The sequence below is a fragment of the Salvelinus fontinalis genome, chromosome 20, assembly GCF_029448725.1.
Source record: "Salvelinus fontinalis isolate EN_2023a chromosome 20, ASM2944872v1, whole genome shotgun sequence".
NCBI classification, from domain to species: Eukaryota; Metazoa; Chordata; class Actinopteri; order Salmoniformes; family Salmonidae; genus Salvelinus; species Salvelinus fontinalis.
In genome coordinates this window covers 5,464,668-5,485,319 of record NC_074684.1, presented here as the reverse complement: position 1 = coordinate 5,485,319, position 20,652 = coordinate 5,464,668, and the positions used below count along the sequence as shown (strand labels likewise).

General features: G+C 43.0%; 2 protein-coding genes across 4 annotated transcripts in view; one reads left to right on the top strand and one right to left on the bottom strand.

Moving 5' to 3' along the window:
• LOC129817185 (kelch-like protein 29) overlaps window positions 1-7,809 on the top strand; it is a 369,971-nt gene extending 362,162 nt beyond the window's left edge. For both annotated transcript variants that reach the window (XM_055872179.1, XM_055872180.1), the window contains 2 exons: window positions 685-829; window positions 7,095-7,809. In XM_055872179.1, the coding sequence (XP_055728154.1) occupies window positions 685-829; window positions 7,095-7,278 (329 nt within the window). In that variant the 3' untranslated portion in view covers window positions 7,279-7,809. The remainder of the gene's footprint in view (window positions 1-684; window positions 830-7,094) is intronic.
• Window positions 7,810-11,586: 3,777 nt separating this feature from the next.
• The window catches only part of LOC129817184 (ATPase family AAA domain-containing protein 2B-like), a 117,635-nt gene continuing 108,569 nt past the window's right edge, over window positions 11,587-20,652 (bottom strand). Inside the window, exons 27-28 of one of the 2 annotated variants that reach the window (XM_055872178.1) lie at window positions 19,329-19,457; window positions 11,587-15,029 (exon numbers count right to left, since the gene is read on the bottom strand). In XM_055872178.1, the coding sequence (XP_055728153.1) occupies window positions 14,988-15,029; window positions 19,329-19,457 (171 nt within the window). In that variant the 3' untranslated portion in view covers window positions 11,587-14,987. Of the gene's footprint in view, window positions 15,030-19,328; window positions 19,458-20,652 lie in introns of those variants that run through there. The other variant, XR_008753669.1, reaches the window with a different exon arrangement.

Sequence of the window (20,652 nt, the reverse complement as noted above, 5' to 3'; positions counted from 1 at the left end):
ATGAACAACCACAAGCTAGAGCACCAACCCACCTCCATATACCTTGGGGTGACCCTGCACAGGTCACTCACCTTCTGGGAGCACCTGAGGACAACAGCAGCTAAGGTCAAAAACCAGGAACAACCTGATCTCCAAACAAGCTGGCTCAACATGGGGCGTTTCTACCGTCACCATTCATACCTCGGCACTCTCATTCTCAGCAGCAGAGTAATATGCACCTGTCTGGTCAAGGTCGATGCGCGCGCACGCACACACACACACAGAGTAGACATACAGCTGAACACCACCATGCGCATCATCACTGGCATACTAATATCCACCCCGCTTTGCTGGCTCCCTGTTCTGGCATACATGTGCAGCTATGCCTTGCCAACCTCCAATGATGGGGCATTAAAGCAAGCCCCCTACAGTATGTGCCTGTGGGGTGGAGCAAACCATGCACCGCATTCTTGAAGTCTAATCTACAAAACTCAGCGGAGGCCTAGTCACCATCAACCCAGCAGGACCGGAAGCAATCGCTTGGCTAAAGGACTTTGCATTCGCTGAATAAAAAAATAAGTATTTAAAAACAGACACGTGTAGAGATAGAACATGTAGCATCTAACTCCCCTTTTGTCCATTTTTCAATCTTCTACCTCACTTCTGTCGGTGTTTCTAACGTGCATCTCTTTGTTTGTTCTCCAGATAATAAGTATGCCCCAGCGGTCACTCTGAATGGGCTCATCTTTATTCTGGGAGGAGCCTATGCCCGGGCCATCACCATCTATGACCCAGACAAAGGAAACATCAAAGCCGGACCCAACATGAACCACTCACGACAGTTCTGCAGGTAAGAACCATTTCGAACCAATATGAACCACTCACGACAGTTCTGCAGGTAAGAACCCATACGCACCAATATGAACCACTCACGACAGTTCTGCAGGTAAGAACCCATACGAACCAATATGAACCACTCACGACAGTTCTGCAGGTAAGAACCCATACGCACCAATATGAACCACTCACGACAGTTCTGCAGGTAAGAACCCATACGAACCAATATGAACCACTCACGACAGTTCTGCAGGTAAGAACCCATACGCACCAATATGAACCACTCACGACAGTTCTGCAGGTAAGAACCCATACGCACCAATATGAACCACTCACGACAGTTCTGCAGGTAAGAACCCATACGAACCAATATGAACCACTCACGACAGTTCTGCAGGTAAGAACCCATACGAACCAATATGAACCACTCACGACAGTTCTGCAGGTAAGAACCCATACGAACCAATATGAACCACTCACGACAGTTCTGCAGGTAAGAACCATTTCGAACCAATATGAACCACTCACGACAGTTCTGCAGGTAAGAACCCATACGCACCAATATGAACCACTCACGACAGTTCTGCAGGTAAGAACCCATACGAACCAATATGAACCACTCGCAACAGTTCTGCAGGTAAGAACCCATACGAACCAACCACTCACGACAGTTCTGCAGGTAAAGGGTTAGCATGAACCACCACCATAAATGTTTGTAAGTTAGGGGTCCTTACAGGAATGCAAACTTCCAACAGGAATCCTGCTAAATTGTTTTATTCAGTCTCAAAGAACATTTTGTCAAAGTCATTAAGCAGGAATATGAGTCAAGTCTGAAGTCATATGCTGTAGATTCCGAGTCGGGTCACAGGCCTGTATAGTCCCAAACTTTGGGGCCCAGTGCATAGGATACACCCTAGACAGATACTCAGAAATACATTTGGGAAGACAGCGATCCAGAGGTTATTATTGCTAAACTATTCCCGCATCCACCAGCAGCTGTTCTACGACATTTAGCTTTTACCTACGTCTGACTGAATAAGTCTGGTGCTAGGTGACCACACACACACACACTCGGCTCTATGCGCCAGCAGTCGTTATAAACTAAACTGGGCGCTTCATTTTTACTCTTCCATGTCCTTGGCTGAATTCTCCTTGTTTATCTTTAACAGCCAAATTGGGCTTTAGCCAGCGCTGTGTTCCATCTGGATCAGCTGTGTTATTTTCCCCTGACTGGATTTACTCTTTATGTAATAATCTCATGGTGTGTGTCTCTCAGTGATGTTTGTTTTTGTGGGCTGTGAGTTTGTGTATTAATCAGCTGTGTTTTTTCCTTATGTAAATATAGATTGCTCCAGCCCCCAGTGGGATTACAAAACTGTAATCAGTTTATAGCTAAAGTGTTAATCCTCCCTCCCTCCCCCCACACACACACACACACACACACACACACACTCCTCTGATTTCTGTTCCACACATCAAATGAGCAAATTTGTAGAGATATTTTTCGTAACTTTTCCCTCCCTCCACAAAGGCACATTTTAATTATGATCTCTCTCGGAAAGCGATGTTGTCATGTTGAGAGAATGTGACAAAGTAATATCCCCTCACAGCGACAAGTTCAGTGATCAGACTATCTCTCTCTGCTTCCCTCCCTCCCTGTCTCTCTGATGTTTAATTAATATTTACACCATGAACAGGATGGTTACAGCAGTGATGTTCATATATATATATATATATATATATATATATATATATATATATATATATATATATATATATATATATATGAGAACGTGAACATATATATATATATATGAACATATATACACTGCTCAAAAAAATAAAGGGAACACTTAAACAACACAATGTAACTCCAAGTCAATCACACTTCTATGAAATCAAACTGTCCACTTAAGAAGCAACACTGATTGACAATACATTTCACATGCTGTTGTGCAAATGGAATAGACAAAAGGTGGAAATTATAGGCAATTAGCAAGACACCCCCAAAAAAGGAGTGATTCTGCAGGTGGTGACCACAGACAACTTCTCAGTTCCTATGCTTCCTGGCTGATGTTTTGGTCACTTTTGAATGCTGGCGGTGCTCTCACTCTAGTGGTAGCATGAGACGGAGTCTACAACCCACACAAGTGGCTCAGGTAGTGCAGTTCATCCAGGATGGCACATCAATGCGAGCTGTGGCAAAAATGTTTGCTGTGTCTGTCAGCGTAGTGTCCAGAGCATGGAGGCGCTACCAGGAGACAGGCCAGTACATCAGGAGACGTGGAGGAGGCCGTAGGAGGGCAACAACCCAGCAGCAGGACCGCTACCTCCGCCTTTGTGCAAGGAGGTGCACTGCCAGAGCCCTGCAAAATGACCTCCAGCAGGCCACAACATGATGCTGCCACCCCCGTGCTTCACGGTTGGGATGGTGTTCTTCGGCTTGCAAGCGTCCCTGCTTTTTCCTCCAAACATAACGATGGTCATTATGGCCTAACAGTTCTATTTTTGTTTCTTCAGACCAGAGGACATTTCTCCAAAAGTATGATCTTTGTCCCCATGTGCAGTTGCAAACCGTAGTCAGGCTTTTTTATGGCTGTTTTGGAGCAGTGGCTTCTTCCTTGCTGAGCGGCCATTCAGGTTATGCCGATATAGGACTCGTTTTACTGTGGATATAGATACTTTTGTACCTGTTTCCTCCAGCATCTTCACAAGGTCATTTGCTGTTGTTCTGGGATTGATTTGCACTTTTCGTACCAAAATACGTTAATCTCTAGGAGACAGAACGCGTCCCCTTCCTGAGTGGTATGACTGCTGCGTGGTCCCATGGTGTTTATACTTGCATACTATTGTTTGTACAGATGAACATGGTACCTTCAGGCATTTGGAAATTGCTCCCAAAGATGAACCAGACTTGTGGAGGTCTACAATTTTTTGTCTGAGTTCTGGCTGATTTCTTTTGATTTTCCCATTATGTCAAGCAAAGAGGCACTGGGTTTGAAGGTAGGCCTTGAAATACATCCACAGGTACAGCTCCAATTAACTCAAATGATGTCAATTAGCCTATCAGAAGCTTTTAAAGCCATGACATAATTTTCCAAGTTGTTTAAAGGCACAGTCAACTTGGTGTATGTAAACTTCTGACCCACTGGAATTGTGATACAATCTGTCGGGAAAATTACTTGTCATGCACAAAGTAGATGTCCTAACCGACTTGCCAAAATTATAGTTTGTTAACAAGAAATTTGTGGAGTGGTTGAAAAACGAGTTTTAATGACTCCAATCTAAGTGTATGTAAACTTCCGACTTCAACTGTACATAGGCGTACAGAGGACCATTATCAGCAACCATCCCTCCTGTGTTTCAATGGCACGTTGTGTTAGCTAATCCAAGTTTATCATTTTAAAAGGCTAATTGATCATTAGAAAACCCTTTTGCAATTATGTTAGCACAGCTGAAAACTGTTGATTTGATTAAAGAAGCAATAAAACTGGCCTTCTTCAGACTAGTTGAGTATCTGGAGCATCAGCATTTGTGGGTTCGATTACAGCCTCAAAATGGCCAGAAACAAAGACCTTTCTTCTGAAACTCGTCAGTCTTTTCTTGTTCTGAGAAATGAAGGCTTTTCCATGAGAGAAATTGCCAAGAAACTGAAGATCTCGTACAACGCTGTGTACTACTCCCTTCACAGAACAGCGCAAACTGCCTCAAACCAGAATATTAACTCGAGTGGGAGGCCCCGGTGCACACCTGAGCAAGAGGACGAGTGTCTAGTTTGGGAAACAGACGCCTCACAAGTCCTCAACTGGAAGCTTCATTTAATAGTACCCGCAAAACACCCGTCTCAATGTCAACAGTGAAGAGGTGATGCCCGGGATGCTGGCCTTCTGTGTTCTTTTGCCCATCTTAATCTTTTATTTTTGTTGGCCAGTCTGAGATATGGCTTTTTCTTTGCAACTCTGCCTAGAAAGGCCAGCATCCTGGAGTCGCCTCTTCACTGTTGACATTGAGACTGGTGATTTGCAGGCGGGTGGCAAGGTCACAGTAATGAAAACGAAGGACACTAAAGAGGCCTTTCTACTGACTCTGAAAAACACCAAAAGAAAGATGCCCAGGTTCCCTGCTCATCTGCGTGAATGTGCCTTAGGCATGCTGCAAGGAGGTTATGAGGACTGCAGATGTGGCCAGGGCAATAAATTGCAATGTCCGTAGTGAGACGCCTAAGACAGCGCTACAAGGAGACAGGACGGACAGCTGATCATCCTCGCAGTGGCAGACCACGTGTAACAACACCTGCACAGGATCCGTACATCCGAACATCACACCGGCGGGACAGGTACAAGATGGCAACAACTGCCCGAGTTACACCATACTGCTCGTTCTGTGCGTGATTACCTGCGAGACAGGAATACCAGTGTTCTGCCATGGCCAGCGACAAGCCCGGATCTCAATCCCATTGAGCACGTCTGGAACCTGTTGGACCCCAGAAATGTCCTGGAACTTGCAGGTGCCTTGGTGGAAGAGTGGGGTAACATCTCACAGCAAGAACTGGCAAATCTGGTGCAGTCCATGAGGAGGAGATTCACTACAGTACTTAATGCAGCTGGTGGCCACACCAGATACTGACTGTTCCTTTTGATTTTGACCCCCCCCCCCCCCCTTTGTTCAGGGACACATTATTCAATTTCTGTTAGTCACATGTCTGTGTAACTTATTTAGTTTATGTCTCAGTTGTTGAATTTTGTTATGTTCATACAAATATTTATACATGTTAAGTTTGCTGGAAATAAATGCAGTCAACAGTGAGAGAACATTTCTTTTTTTGCTGAGTTCATACCACATCTACTCATTCAAGTTTTATTTTATTTTTTTATACTATTTTCTACATTGCAGAATAATAGCGAAGACATCAAAAATATGGAATCTTGTAGTAAACAAAAGGGTGTTTAAACAAATCAAAATATATTTTCTAGTTGAGATTCTTCAAAGTGGCCACCCTTTGCCTTGATGAATGCTTTGCACACTCTTGGCATTCTCTCAACCAGCTTCATGAGTAATGCTTTTCCAACAGTCTTGAAGGAGTTCCCACATATGCTGAGCACTTGTTGGCTGCTTTTCCTTCACTCTGTGGTCCAACTCATCTCAAACTATCTCAATTGGGGTGAGGTCAGGTGATTGTGGAGGCCAGGTCATCTGATGCAGCACTCCATCACTCTCCTTGGTCAAATAGCCCTTACACAGCCTGGAGATGTGTTTTGGGTCATTGTCCTGTTGAAAAACAAATGATAGTCCCACTAAGCGCAAACCAGATGGGATGGCGTATCGCTGCAGAATGCTGTGGTAGCCATGCTGGTTAAGTGTGCTTTGAATTCTAAATAAATCACTGACAGTGTCACCAGCAAAGCACCCCCACACCACCTCCTCCATGCTTCACGGTGGGAACCACACATGCGGAGATCATCCGTTCACCTACTCTGCGTCTCACAAAGATTCGGTGGTTGGAACCAAAAATCTCAAATTTGGACTCATCAGACTAAAGTAGAGATTTCGACTGGTCTAATGTCCATTGATCATGTTTCTTGGCAGAGCAAATCTCTTATTATTATTGGTGTCCTTTAGTAGCGGTTTCTTCGACCACTCAGTCTCCTCTGAATAGTTGATGTTGAGATGTCTGTTACTTGAACTCTGTGAAGCATTTATTTGGGCTGCAATTTCTGAGGCTGGTAACTCTGATGAACTGATCCTCTGTAGCAGAGGAAACTCTGGGTTTTCCTTTCCTGTGGCGGTCCTCATGAGAGCCAGTTTCATCATAACGCTTGTTGTTTTTTTCGACTGCACTTGAAGAAACGTTCAAAGTTCTGGAAATTTTCCAGATTGACTGACCATGTCTTAAAGTACTAATGGACTGTCGTTTCTCTTTGCTTATTTGAGCTGTTCTTGCCATAATATGGACTTTAACCAAATATGGCTATCTTCTGTATAAAACCCCTACCTTGTCACAACACAACTGATTGGCTCAAACGCATTATGATGGAAAGAAATTCCACAAATTAACTTAACAAGGCACACCTGTTAATTAAAATGCATTCCAGGTAACTACCATGACGCTGGTTGAGAGAATGCAATGCTGTCATCAAGGCAAAGGGTGGCTACTTTGAAGAATATAAAATATATTTTGGTTACTACTTGATTCCATATGTGTTATTTCATAGTTTTCACTGACTGGATAAGAGTGATTAAATGACTAAATGTAAGTTTTTCAATGTTTCTCTCTGCAGTGCGGTGATCCTGGATGGTAAGATCTACGCAACGGGGGGCATTGTGAGCAGCGAGGGTCCTGCCCTGGGCAACATGGAGATCTTTGACCCCCACACCAACAACTGGACGCTCCTCCAGTCGCTGCCCTGCCCTCTCTTCAGACACGGCTGTGTCATCATCAAGAAGTACATCCAGAGTGGCTGAGATCGGTTCCGTGATGAATGAGTTTCCTGAAAGCTTTGTAGCCAATGTGGCTTTATTTTCTCTGGACGACCCAGACCCACGCCTCTTGTAGAACAGCAAAGTGCTTCAGCTTCATTTGGCGAACTTTGTTCACTTTTACCCCAGAACTGTCAAAACATTTACAATTATTGTTAGTCGCCCTCTGCTGTGGGGCTGGGTTATCGAGAGAAACAAAGTGTCATGTTAGCTATGAAGCTTTCGGGAAAACTCCCCCCTGACCGGTTTGGTCTGGTTAGGACAGGACACTCTGTGTGCAGCTTTTGGGGGTCGATCGGTCACACCGCTGGACTGGACTATCCAACTAAAACCCCCTCGGGACTTGATGCCAGTGTTGTTGTCTTTACTCCACCCCCACCCCTTCAGTCCCCCATCAACCCCCTGTGCAGAATGTAGGCATCTTACTGTATCTTGAACCACTTGGCCATGTCAGGTACTGGTGCCTAAGCTACTGTATGTATCATATAGTGTAGCTTAACCCCCCCCCCCCCTCCCCCCACCACCCCCCCAATAATATAGGCACAGGGCCACTCGAGACTAAAGCTCCTTGGTTTGTTGTTCCCAACTTCTTGCTAACTCCTCTTCCCGTTTCATACAAATAGTTAATTTAGTTCCATCGCCTCAATTGAAATTGAAAGGCCCTTATCTGTTATGTGTTTGTGACTCAAGTATGTTAAAAGCCATCCCAGTCTTTGTTCTGTGACTCCTAGTGGTTTCTGTTAGTAAAGAACTTCTCTTTCCAAATCAGAGGGCTGCCTTGGTTTATGAGGAAATTCAGTAGTGGCATTTGAAGGACAGGAGAACTGGGCAGATGTCTCAGTGCTTAAAGGGACAGTGGAGAGATGAGGAAGTCCACAGGGTTTTTGAAACAAAAAGCTGTGACGAGAGCCACAGTTGAGAGAGGAGCGTTGTTTTTGTATAGATGTTTCCCCCTCGGTTTAAAAGGACATGTTGGATACTTGCAGTCTCTTTTTGGGCCAGAAACATCACTGTTGACAGAGAGGGAATCCCTGTATCATGACATCCCAGAGAGTCTGAGAAAGACACTACAATGGGGCATTTCTCCTCCACACAGCCAAAGCACAATAACCACCAGTGGCTCCAAGGATCAAAATGTTTCACTAGATTTATGTTTATCCTCACTTTTTATTTTATATTTGTATATCATTGTTGGGTGGGTGGGGTATGGATGAGGGTTTTGGGGACATTCTGTAAATACGGGAAGGAAAAATGTATATTTTAAAACCTGAAGGTGATTCTGTATAAATGTTTTTAGAAAACAAACTTGATAGGTTGGACTGAAAATGGTGGGGCCATACTTGCGACTATTAGAAAAGGTTTAAGGGCTCTATTCAATCCGCGTCGCGGAAGTTCAGCTTTGCAGCGTGATTTAGCGGAGACTGCATTCACGTTTCATGTCGGCTCAGTCGGAAATGACCTTTACATTTCTGTCACGGAAGCTGTTGCGCTTCAGCTTTACAGATTGAATAGAGCCTTATGTTTTAGTTCGATTTTATTTGGCTGATGCTTAAACTTGTTGACATAGTTGCACGTAATCAAAGGTTACATGTTAGCTGTTACCATTACATAACCTGACAAATGTAGCCCTATGCGAACCTCACCAGGTGGCCGTGATTATAAAAAATAAAAAAATTGGTATGATGTTTTAAAAACAATACAACATCAACTACATCACAGCTGTCCAGTCCTAACTAGGGCACACACCCATCTCCAGGTGGCCATGATTATGTCTGGTTCTAATTCCAATTAATATCGTGCCACCAACAGGAGGTTGGTAGCACCTTAATTGGTGAGGATAGGCTCGTGTTAATGGCTGGAGTGGAATGGGTTCCATTTGTTTGATGCCATTATGAGCTGTTCTCCCCTCAGCAGCCTCCACTGTCGTAGTTGGGCTTGATAGAACACTTTTCCACGAGAGTGTTCTTTACAGCAGTCAAACAGCACCATCTGCTAATCAAATGGACTAAAACACGTTAAAAAAAATGTTACTTGATGTTTAGCTCAGTGCTGTGAGCCTGACTCTTGGTGATTATCGCAGTTGAGATGTCGTTTTTTTCCTTTGAACTGTAGAATTACATTTAACGTGTTTTGAAGAGAAGTTGAAGTGCAGCAAAAACCTTGTAAATTAAGTTCACCACGTGCGCCGAATACAACAGGTGTAGTAGGCCTTACAGTGAAATGCTTACTTACAGGCTCTAACCAATAGTGCAAAAAAGGTATTAGGTGAACAATAGGTAAGTAAAGAAATAAAATAGGCTATATACAGTAGCGGGGCTACATACAGACACCGGTTAGTCAGGCAGTATGTACATGTCGATATGGTTAAAGTGACTATGCATATGATGAACAGAGTAGCAGTGGTGTAAAAGAGGGGTTGGCGGGACACAATGCAGAAAGCCCAGTTAGCCAATGTGCGGGAGCACTGTGGTCAGTCAGCCCAATTGAGGTAGTATGTACATGAATGTATAGTTAAAGTGACTATGCATATATGATAAACAGAGTAGCAGCAGCGTAAAAGAGCGGTTGGGGGGGGGGGGCACAAAATGCAAATAGTCCGGCTTGCCATTTCATTACCTGTTCAGGAGTCTTGTGGCTTGGGGGTAAAAACTGTTGAGAAGCCTTTTTGTCCTAGACTTGGCACTCCGGTACCACTTGCCATGCGGTAGTAGAGAGAACAGTCTATGACTGGGGTGGCTGGGGTCTTTGACAATTGTTAGGGCCTTCCTCTGACACTGCCTGGTATAGAGATCCTGGATGGCAGGCAGCTTAGCCCCAGTGATGTACTGGGAGCTTCTTGTTGAAGTCTCTCTTGCAGACCAACACATAGGCTACTGGCATCGATACATAAATCATTTTCGCTGCCATAGACAGCAGTTACATATGCATTTTTATAATCTACTATGTCACATATGCATTATTTGACACAAGGACCAACAGTGGAGTGTTTCTTTCTCAAAAAACCTTGCCCCGGGGGATTTGAACTCGCAGCTATATATAGCTTAGTCCCTGTGCTTACCGCCTCAGTGCATCACTCCACCAATTAGTGGTCAATTATAGACATTCTTTACAATGTACAAATATACACTTACATGTTGCATAATCCTCCATCTTTATTGTTGTGCAAGAACAAGTTTGCAGCCTAGTCAAGGATGCGAGGATCATGCAATATTGGCACTATACACTTGAGACAGACCGAGTGAAGGGAAACAAAAGTAAACCTTGATTTTGGAGGTTAAAATATATCCCTCTGGTGGCCAGGTTGACCTATTTTACAAAATGCCATTGGTCTGTGGAGAAAAAGTTTGAGCTTTGATAGGCTGATACATGAAATAATCACTACCACTTGGTGAGATTAGAAAGCATTGGACTAACGTGTGCCAGGTTCTGATGGGTACTGCTATCCAGGTACCTGGGAATACCTAAAACATAACCAAAGATTTTTTATAACTAACCCAAGATAGACCAGAGCCTGTCATTTCCAATGGGAGCAAATTAATCATAGTGGGCAGCCAAGCTCGTTCTAGCATTTATTTACATATTTCCATTAGGGAACGTCTACTCTAAAGCCATTCTTTTTTAAACTTTAGCAAATTCTACAAAACGCTGTCCACTCTTAAAAGCTAGTTTTTGTCGGTCAAAATCCATCTCCTCCCACCACCATATTTGGTAGTGAGTGGAAATGTCAACCAGATGCTTCACATTTATACATCCGGTGAAATGTCTTATTGTGCTATCTGTACCATAACCCTTACAATTTTAAATTTCAAATGGGGGAGGGGGGTGTAGGGACTTCCCAAGGATCCCGAATAGCAAGGACCATTATCTGATAGAATGCTACATTATAACTGGTTCAATTTAAAACTTGTTCTAATGTTTGCAAGTTTGGCCCAGGTTTGTCTGTAAATCTGTCCCCAAATAGAGAAATTAACAAATGTTATTATTGAACCATGATAACTGTTGTAGTTTTTGTTTGAGTGAAACAAGCCATTATGCCAGAGGATGTCAGAACCACAGTCTTGTTGCGGTCTTCTAAATAAAGCCTTGTAGAGTGAATGGTTCTTTGAACCGAGCAATATCACTCTTGTTTAACATGGCAATCAAACTCTGAGGCGTATAGCTAACCTCTTCACCACCTGTAAGTAAAAGGAATCGGTTGCAAAGCCAAACTGAGTATGTTCAATCCTTTGACAGGCAGGTACACTGCTCAATTAAGGTCATCCAGTATTGAGGGAATGAAAGAACTTGACAAAGTACAATTTGTACCTTTATTCAAGTATATCACAGCAGTTTTTAGAAATACAGTAAAAGTTTTCCTTTCAAATAACTTACACCAACGTAACATTTGATTGGGAAGAAGATGTTCAATAAACTTTAACCTCAAGAAGAAATCATTAAACATGGTGATGCTACGAAAACAAAATCTACTAAATAAATCCCACACAAGAGAAACTCAGTAAGTAGTGATGGAAAATTGTGTGCATACTGGACTAAATCATCTTTAACTACCAGACAAAAATTGGTTGTTTGTCCAAACTGACAAATGTATTGACAAGAGAGGATGACAAAAATGTATGACATTTTAAAACCCAATTCTTAAAAACAAATGTTAAAGGGACAGATTTTATAAGATGGTTGCCAAATTGTGTCAGCAACGTGAATAAGATTTACACTACCAACACGCTCTTGTTTTGATGTAAAAACTCCAATAAGTCAACGTTAGCCTCATCCAGTATCCCACAGTCCATAACCACAAAACGAAAGAAAAAAACACCACAATGGAATAAATAGGAAAGTTGAAAGGTCATGTGTAGCCTGAAGAAACCTGAGACACCTGTAAACTTCTTTATTCTCCAATACATGCTAATCCGCTACCTCACTTCAGCACTAAACCGAGTAACAACTATTGCCAATTTGTTTAATGTACAAAAATACTGTTTTAATGGATAGATGTAAAAACATGTCTAATTGTTAATAAATAAAATACAAATTTAAATCACCACGAGAAAGAGATTCAAGTCTGCAAAAACAATCACCCTCAAAAAAAAAAAAAAGATTGTGGCTTGATGGACAAGACTAGCGAATATGTGTAGTAGTGGGATCTGAAAGGAAAGCAATCTCAGGACGTCTCGGTCTACAGAACTGAAATATACAGTTTGACATTTCCTTGAAATTAAATGCTGTATGTTTCGTCTCGGCTCAAATGCAAAAAAGACAAAAAAACTGAAAATGGTGAGAACCAACCAAACTGTTGGGTTACCACAGAACTTGTACTGAGTGTTGCGACAAGAGTTTGGAACATGGCAAAATACTGTTTGCGCCCAGTAAACAGTTTCTTATTAGCATTCAAATAAATTAAGCTGAGGTAGCTTTGTTTCTCTCGATCTGCAGTATTCCAATGCTAGTTTGCATATGTTCATATTTATTTTAATTGTTAAATCTTCACCTGGCAATCCAAGAGAAGGCAGATGTGGAGTGAGGTTGGATCAGCATAAAGCAGGGCTAGGCATACAGGATTTTGTTACAAACCAATCGTAGTCAAGCCTGAAGAACACCATGATTAGTTGATTTGGTTGGAACAAAAGCCTGCATGCCTAGTAGTATTCTCCAGGACCTGGAGAACCCTGGCATTAAAAGGTAGACAGCGAAATTCCACTGCCGCAGATCTTGCGAGACGCAAGACTTCGCTCACACACATCTGCTTCACCAAAACAGCGGAGAAGATGAGCCTTAACACTTTTAGTTGTTGCGGAAGCTGTCCCATTATGTGGTTTACTTTCTGCAACCATGTCATATCGGAGTCCACCTTTTAACAGTGCTGTGAATGTGAAAGACTGAGGCTGGCCACATCTCGTCAAAACATGGACTCATCCATGGCCAAGGAAAGACCAGAAAAAGTTGAAAAACAAAAATGCATATCTTTACCACAAGGTGAACATGGATGGGCTGGCAAAAGCTAATTACACCCCTCCCACTAGACAGACAATCAAAAGCATCAACAAAATAAACAAACAATAGAATGCTGTTTTATACCTCAACAGGGCACTGCCTTGAATGGCCTTGTTCATGGTCAGAAGCTTCACAATCAATGCAATAACAATTCAAAACAATCATTTCCAATGTATCATACAATAGAAAAACGTTTTGTTTTTTTTATGAATCAAATGCACAACATAATACATAGCCAACTGTGTAAGTTGCTTATCTATATCTTTATAGAGTTAAGATCTGTTTTCCTATGAATGTCGACTAAAAACGGCCACGCAATCATTTGAGGGAAAATTGGCACCACGTTTGCTTTGACTCATGTGGCATCCGTTGACATGAAAGTAATGATAAAATCCTTTTTTACTCATGTGGGCAGGTAAAGACTAAGAGTAGATCTGCTTTCCTACTGTAGAAGTGACTTCTATCCACTGCACCTGGGTCAGTCAAGGTTAAAGTTAGGATCGAGAGTTTGGTCCTAGATATGTGGTTAGTTTAAGGGCAACTTCTACATCCAGCTCACTATACTGCATTACATGGAACAGAGCAGTCGATTAAAAACCTTAACAGCTGTTCTTTATGGGGGTTAAATAAGGCACATGCTAGGCAGTGCGAACTACAAAAAGGTGTCCAATTTAATTTGAATTGCTTCTAGTTAGGTGTGGATTGACAGGAAATAAAAATTAGCAGTGCACAGCTTGTGGAAGATTTTTTTTTTTTACACAGAATTACAGACAGAACTGTGAATCAGCTACCACAAGCAGCACGTCAATCTGTTTGCTACGACTGTGATAAGAGTCTCGTCAATGAATGTTATTTTGATGTTCACTGCAAACCTCGAACAAATGCTTCCTCAGTTCCACCCTTATTAAATGGGGCTTTGATGTTTTTGTAATGCATGTACATGCTGGCAATTGATTCTAGCTCAGCAGTGCCAACTTTACCCTACAGTATGGTCATGTTAAAAACATTTCAATGAACATTGGACAATGTTTGGAGCGAGAACGGTGGTTATAAGATCCATATCAATAATAAAAAAATCAAAATAATCATAATTGATTAGATCCAGATGCTATTCAAACCAAGCTGGTTTAATGACTAAGTATGATCTGTAAGCTGTTGTATCTATGAGATGACTGGCCTATAATCTTGATTCACTAGCTTACTGAGAGATGACATGGGTTCAGCAATGGTGACAAGACAGGAGACTGTCTCAACCTCCACGCTAACTGCACATACTCGCACTGCTGGTGACAATCTGTGAATGGGATTACTGTGTGTGCATAACGAAGCACACATGTAGTTTGCGTACGGCCAGTGTAAAAGTAGGCCGTCGTTGAGATATGACATCACCCAATCTGTTTTGTTGGTTAGTTTCCGAGTTACTCCCACCGGCAGCAAGGATTAGGATAGCACCTGAATAGCACCAGGAATGCCCGTTTCACCGTTCGTGTGTGCGTGTCCAGGAGTCTGTTTGGTTGTCGACTGGATTTGGGTCTGACCAGGGTACCTGAGACTATAGCACCATAGAAAAGTCTCCTCTTTCTCCCCGTTCTGTCGTCCATGTTAAGACCAGGGCTCTATATTTGCTCTGTGTGTAAGTACTTGGCTCAAAGGCTTGTGTGTGTGTGTGTGTGTGTGTGTGTGTGTTCAGGGTAAACCTGGCTGTCTCACAGGAATGTAATGAAATTCTGCACTTTCCTCTCCATCTCCTGAAAAACAAAAGCATCAAAACAAACAGGTCAGAAAATACTGTATGTAGCACATGCTTTACATCTGGATACACAATTATACCTTGAATATTACCATTGAAAACACAAACTTGCAAACAGATGCTCAATTCATTCAAATGTTGATGCCAAGCACGCCAAAATAGGCATATGCTAAAAAGGTTAGTCAACACGGTGAAGAATGCGAGTTCTGATATAAACTGAGTGTACAAAACATTAAGAACACCCGCTCTTTCCATGACAGCTTTCACCTTGTCAGTCTATGAGCCCTTATTGATGTCACTTGTTAAATCCACTTCAATCAGTGTAGATGAAGGGGAGGAGACAGGTTAAAGGATTTTTAAGCCTAGAGGCAATTGAGACATGGATTGTGTGTGTGTATATATATGCCATTGAGGGTGAATGGGCAAGAAAGAATATGTAAGTGCCCTTGAATGGGGTCTCTGGTAGGAGGTGCCAGGCGCACCAGTTTGTGTCAAGAACTACAACGTTGCTGGGTTTCACGTGTGTATCAAGAGTGGTCCACCACCCTAGGGCCTCCCGAGTGGCGCAGTGGTCTAAGGCACTGGTGACCCATGGGGCGGCGCACAATTGGCCCAGCGTCGTCCGGGTTAGGGGAGGGTTTGGCCGGCAGGGATGTTCCTTTCCCATCGCGCACTAGCGACTCCTGTGGCAGGCCGGCCGCAATCGCCAGGTGTACAGTGTTTTCTCCGACACATTGGTGCGGCTGGCTTCCCGGGTTAAGCGGGCGTTGTGTCAAGAAGCAGTGCGACTTGGTTGGGTTGTGTTTCTGAGGACGCACGGCTCGCGACCTTCACCTCTCCGAGTCCGTACAGGAGTTGCAGCGATGGGACAGGACTGTAACTACCAATTGGATACCAGGAAATTGGGGAGTAAAAGGAGTAAGAAAGAAAAAGGGTCCACTGCCCAACTTGACAACTGTGGGAATCATTGGAGTCAACTTGGGCCAGCATCCCTGTGGAACGCTTTCGACGCCTTGTAGAGTCCATACCCCGACGAACTGAGGCTGTTCTGCGATTTAACTCACGATTAGGAAGGTGTTCCTAATGTTTGGTATACCCAGTGTTGTCAACCCATTCACACTGCATCTGAGAAGAAGAAATCACAGATTTTAACACTTACTTGTGTATGTCATCAGGCTTGCCTACTTTTAACACCCACTGTTTTCTGAGGCATCGGAAAGACGCCCTGCTTCTCTCAGCTCAGCTCTATAGAATGTGGCTTAAATTTCTCACACCCTGTCACTGACACACACCTCAAAACACGCTCCGCTCGCTAGCGAAGACACGCAGTGTTTACTTTAGCCCATGCAACAGTTTTACCTTCCGTAGCGTACAGACTGAACTGTACGCTCCCCACAGCTTGCCACTAACAATGACCACCAGCTCTGACACACACACACACACGCTTCACTGTCAGATGTTGAGGCAGGCTAACGCTGGACATCAATGCGCAGTGTGCACTCAAATCTCCCCTTCTCCCCCGCCTCACTTCTCCAGAACATCAGAGAACATTCAAACTGGGGAAAGGTAGTAGTCAGACCACAGCTGGAGACTAGAGCGCTATAGCATGTCTTTTAGGAACACCAGAGGAAAGCTCTTATACAACATGTTGCATTTCATTGCGTTTCCCCATGCCCTGCCAAGAATATACAAGATGAGGGAAGACAGACATATTTTACCAACAGAAAGTAACTAAGTGCATTCTAAAGGGCTAGTGTGTGTCTGCGTTTGTGTGGGTCTCTGTTAGGGGTATAACGGTACACGTATTCGTACCGAACTGTTTGGTCCGCACCGTGAACCCAAATGAATACATAAATAAATACACTTGGCCTGTAGGCTATGCTGCGTTGTATGCCTCTTGAGTGAATCTGAGCTGGGGGAAAAAACATTCTATTTTACAAGCTAATCTGTTAAAACTAGAGCCTATGTGCACGTTGTAATCAAAATTCTAACCTTAATTGCAGCATTTCAAACTGTACTATTGTGAGGCGCAGCCGGGAACTAGTTCTGTACGATGGCGAGTGGTGGGGTGGAGCAACCAGTAGGATTCTCCATCGTTTACATTTCCAGTTTGGGAACATTTTGGCTTCCCAGTAGATTATAACGGCGATGGACAGAGAGAGTATGTCTCCACTGCTCAATGAGAATAGCCTATTCAGCTGCCAACACATGTTGACACATTTACGCTAACAAAAAAAAAAAAAACTTCATCTCCCCTCTGCATTCAAGCAATTTGGCCCTTTTGACTGGGCCAAAGAAGAGCAATAGGTATGTTTATAGCCATGGCTATGCGCCCATTCTCAGGGGTTGAGAAGAATACGGGGATTTAGCGCCTCGTGAAAGTGGTCACTTTACAAATTTCGCCCTCGCACCCATTTCAACAAATCGGTAGTATCCGCTCTATAGAAGCAATCTAAAGAAAATGTTGTCAAAGAATTGGCCAATGCACCATGTGTTGTGCTTACTACAGAAAGCTGCTTGACAGTGACAGCCCATCACATTACGCCGGTGTGGGAAATGAGAAGTACCGCGCTACAGACACGTCCCCTTTCTCTTTGTACCTAAACATTATAGCATAGGCCTATACAATGTCTGAGCCATGTTTACATATGGATTTCACACGCACATTGCACTTTATTTAAGTGTTGTCGTTGAGTAATACTGTGTTTTCATTTATAAAAATACAAAGTGTTGGTATTCCCGATTGTGCTCTCAACAGGCATTATATGAGTCATGACCATATGGAGTCAGGAATACCAACACTTTGGACTAAAATGAAAGTGTCGGCATTTAATTTTCCTCTGCTCACGCTCCCTGGACAGTAGGGCTGGACGATATGGGCAAAATATTATATGACGGTATTTTTTAGTTTTTGAATAATTAAAGTTCTACATCTGCCTTATGAGTAGTGAGTGATCCTAGGGTGCCAACACATACATTCTAAGTGATGTCTTTCTCCATTCTGATTATTTTATACTGTTCAATTCAACTTCAACCAAAACAAATGTATGGAGTAAAAAGTACACTATTTTCATTACGAATGTAGTGAAGTAAAAGTAAAAACTGTCAAATAATAGTAAAGTACTGATACCAATTTTTTTTTACCTTAGTACTTTTACACCACTGCTCAATTGAGAATTTCCACACTGCCACGTAGGGCTGCACGATATGGGCAAATGATCTAGGACTTATTTTTAACCAAATGTTGCGAATTAGAGCAAAACTGTTGGAATCATGGAAATAGAATGACTATTCTAATTATTTAGTTAGAATATAATAGTGGGCACTTTGAATACAGTGTTTGAGATGACAACGAATGAAAATGCCAGGAAGGAGTTATTGTTACAGGGTAGGAACTAAGGTGATGATAAGTGTTTCCTAGGGGACCCTATAACCTTTGGCTACATTGTGTGTTTTCTCTTAGCTACTTCATGTAGCTAACATATTCCTCTTTGATTTAGAAGATACTGTTGCACAAACATGCTGATTTAGGTCGACACCATCACCGTTATTATCAGGCTGTATTAGCTGGCTACATTTGCTCTTACTCAGTACATTTATTAGCGTGAACTTGCTAAGAAAAGAAACAAACTAATAGTGTCATTATAGAACGCTAGTGGATTTATATTAAGAAGCAAAGTGAAAACATTGCTGCATTGACCATGCAGACTGAACACAAGTGTCTTGTGGTTGAGGAACATTAAATGCGCTCCTTGAGTGACAGGGGGCGTGGATTGGTCTGTGTGGAAAGTGGCACGGAGAGAGATGACTCAAGTAGCGAAGTTAAACTATAAAAATGGGCATTACACATGGCGTATCACATTTAACAAACATTCAAATACCGGTATAGAAGGTGAAGTAAAAACCCAAACGGGTCCCTGCATCAATACTGGTATATCATAATATACGGTATACCGCCCAGCCCTACAGGAGAAATATCAACACTGACCAGGCATACAAACAACCCTCCTCTCTCCAGCGGCTGACCAGCCTGTGTGTCCAAAGCAGCACCCCCGCTCTCCACCGACGGCGCTAGCCAGAGACATCGCTATAAGCCTCTAGTTAATACGACAACACTGGCTACCCCCTCTGACACATTGTCTGACAAACTCAGTGTGCTACAGTCATTACTCCATTCACTCCTGTAATAGCCTTCAAACTCCACATTAGTTTTCAGGAACCAAGCACACATCCACCGCATTTGGAGGGCCAAATAAGCTTTTGTCTGTGTGTCTAGCTACGCGTGTGTTCGTCTAACCTCCTGTAGCCGTGTCTTGTCGTAGTCCAGCCGGTGTTGGTAGATGCACTGACTGAGGAGAGAGAAGAGTCTCTCCAAGCGGTCCACGCTGTAGCCTTCACTCCTCTGTACCACTGTGTCCAAGAGGGCCTGGGAGAGGAGAACACACACATTATACTATGTTATTATACGCATGAGAAACAACAAGCTCCCTCTAGAGGGGACACATTCAAGCCATAGACACGCACAAGCAGAACATAAATACAGCATTTAATGCAACAGGGAACATAAACGCATACCCTGCATTCACATCACGTGTGCAACTCTCTCGCACACAGAGAGGCCAGCTTTATTCAAAAGCAATTAAGATCAGAGGGACAGCTAATTAAGGCTAATCATAATTAGCTCAGTGTTTACATTTGTCTGCTACTTTAATTAAGCACTTTGGACAGTCAAAGACCCTTTCAATTGACCTGCTCATTCTCAGCTTGCCACCTTGTGTGTGGATCAAAATCCATAGGACTGAAATAGCAATCACACAGCGACTAGATTTACAGTCATTAGACACCAGGCAATAAAAGAAAGTGACGGGGAATGAGGTGCGTGTGTCAGAAGAACAAGGCGTGGGCTTCTCCTCATCAAAGTGAGGGGATGGGTCTCTCTCTTAACTGCAAATAATGACACAGTGACTCTGAACACTTGGAGAGAAGTATGACTCATTTACCCATCTATCTCACTACTGTATCTATACTGAACAAAAAAACAAACGTAACGAGTTGGTCCCATGTTTCATGAGATAAAGAACATTGCACAAATGTGTTTACATCCATGTTAGTAAGCATTTCTCCTTTCCCAAGGCAATCCATCTACTTGTCAGGTGTAGCATATCAAGAAGCTGATTAAACAGCATGATCATTACACAGGTGCACCTTCTGCTGGGGACAATAAAAGGCCACTCTAAAATGTGCAGTTGCGTCACATCGCCACAAATGTCGCAAGGTTTGAGGGAGCGTGCAATTGGCATGCTGACTGCAGGAATGTCCACCAGAGCTGTTGCCAGAAAATGTAATGTTAATTTCTCTACGTCGTTTTAGAGAATTTGGCAGTACGTGTAAAACGCCCTCACAACAGCAGACCACGTGTAACAACGCCAGCCCAGGACCTCCACATCCGGCTTTTTCACCTGAGCGGAAGGTCTTCACCTGACTACAGTTCCGCGTCGTAACCAACTTCAGTGGGCAAATGCTCACCTTCGAAGGCCACTGGTACGCTGGAGAAGTGTGCACTTCATGGGAGAATCCCGGTTTCAACTGTACCTGGCAGATGACAGACAGCATTTATAGTG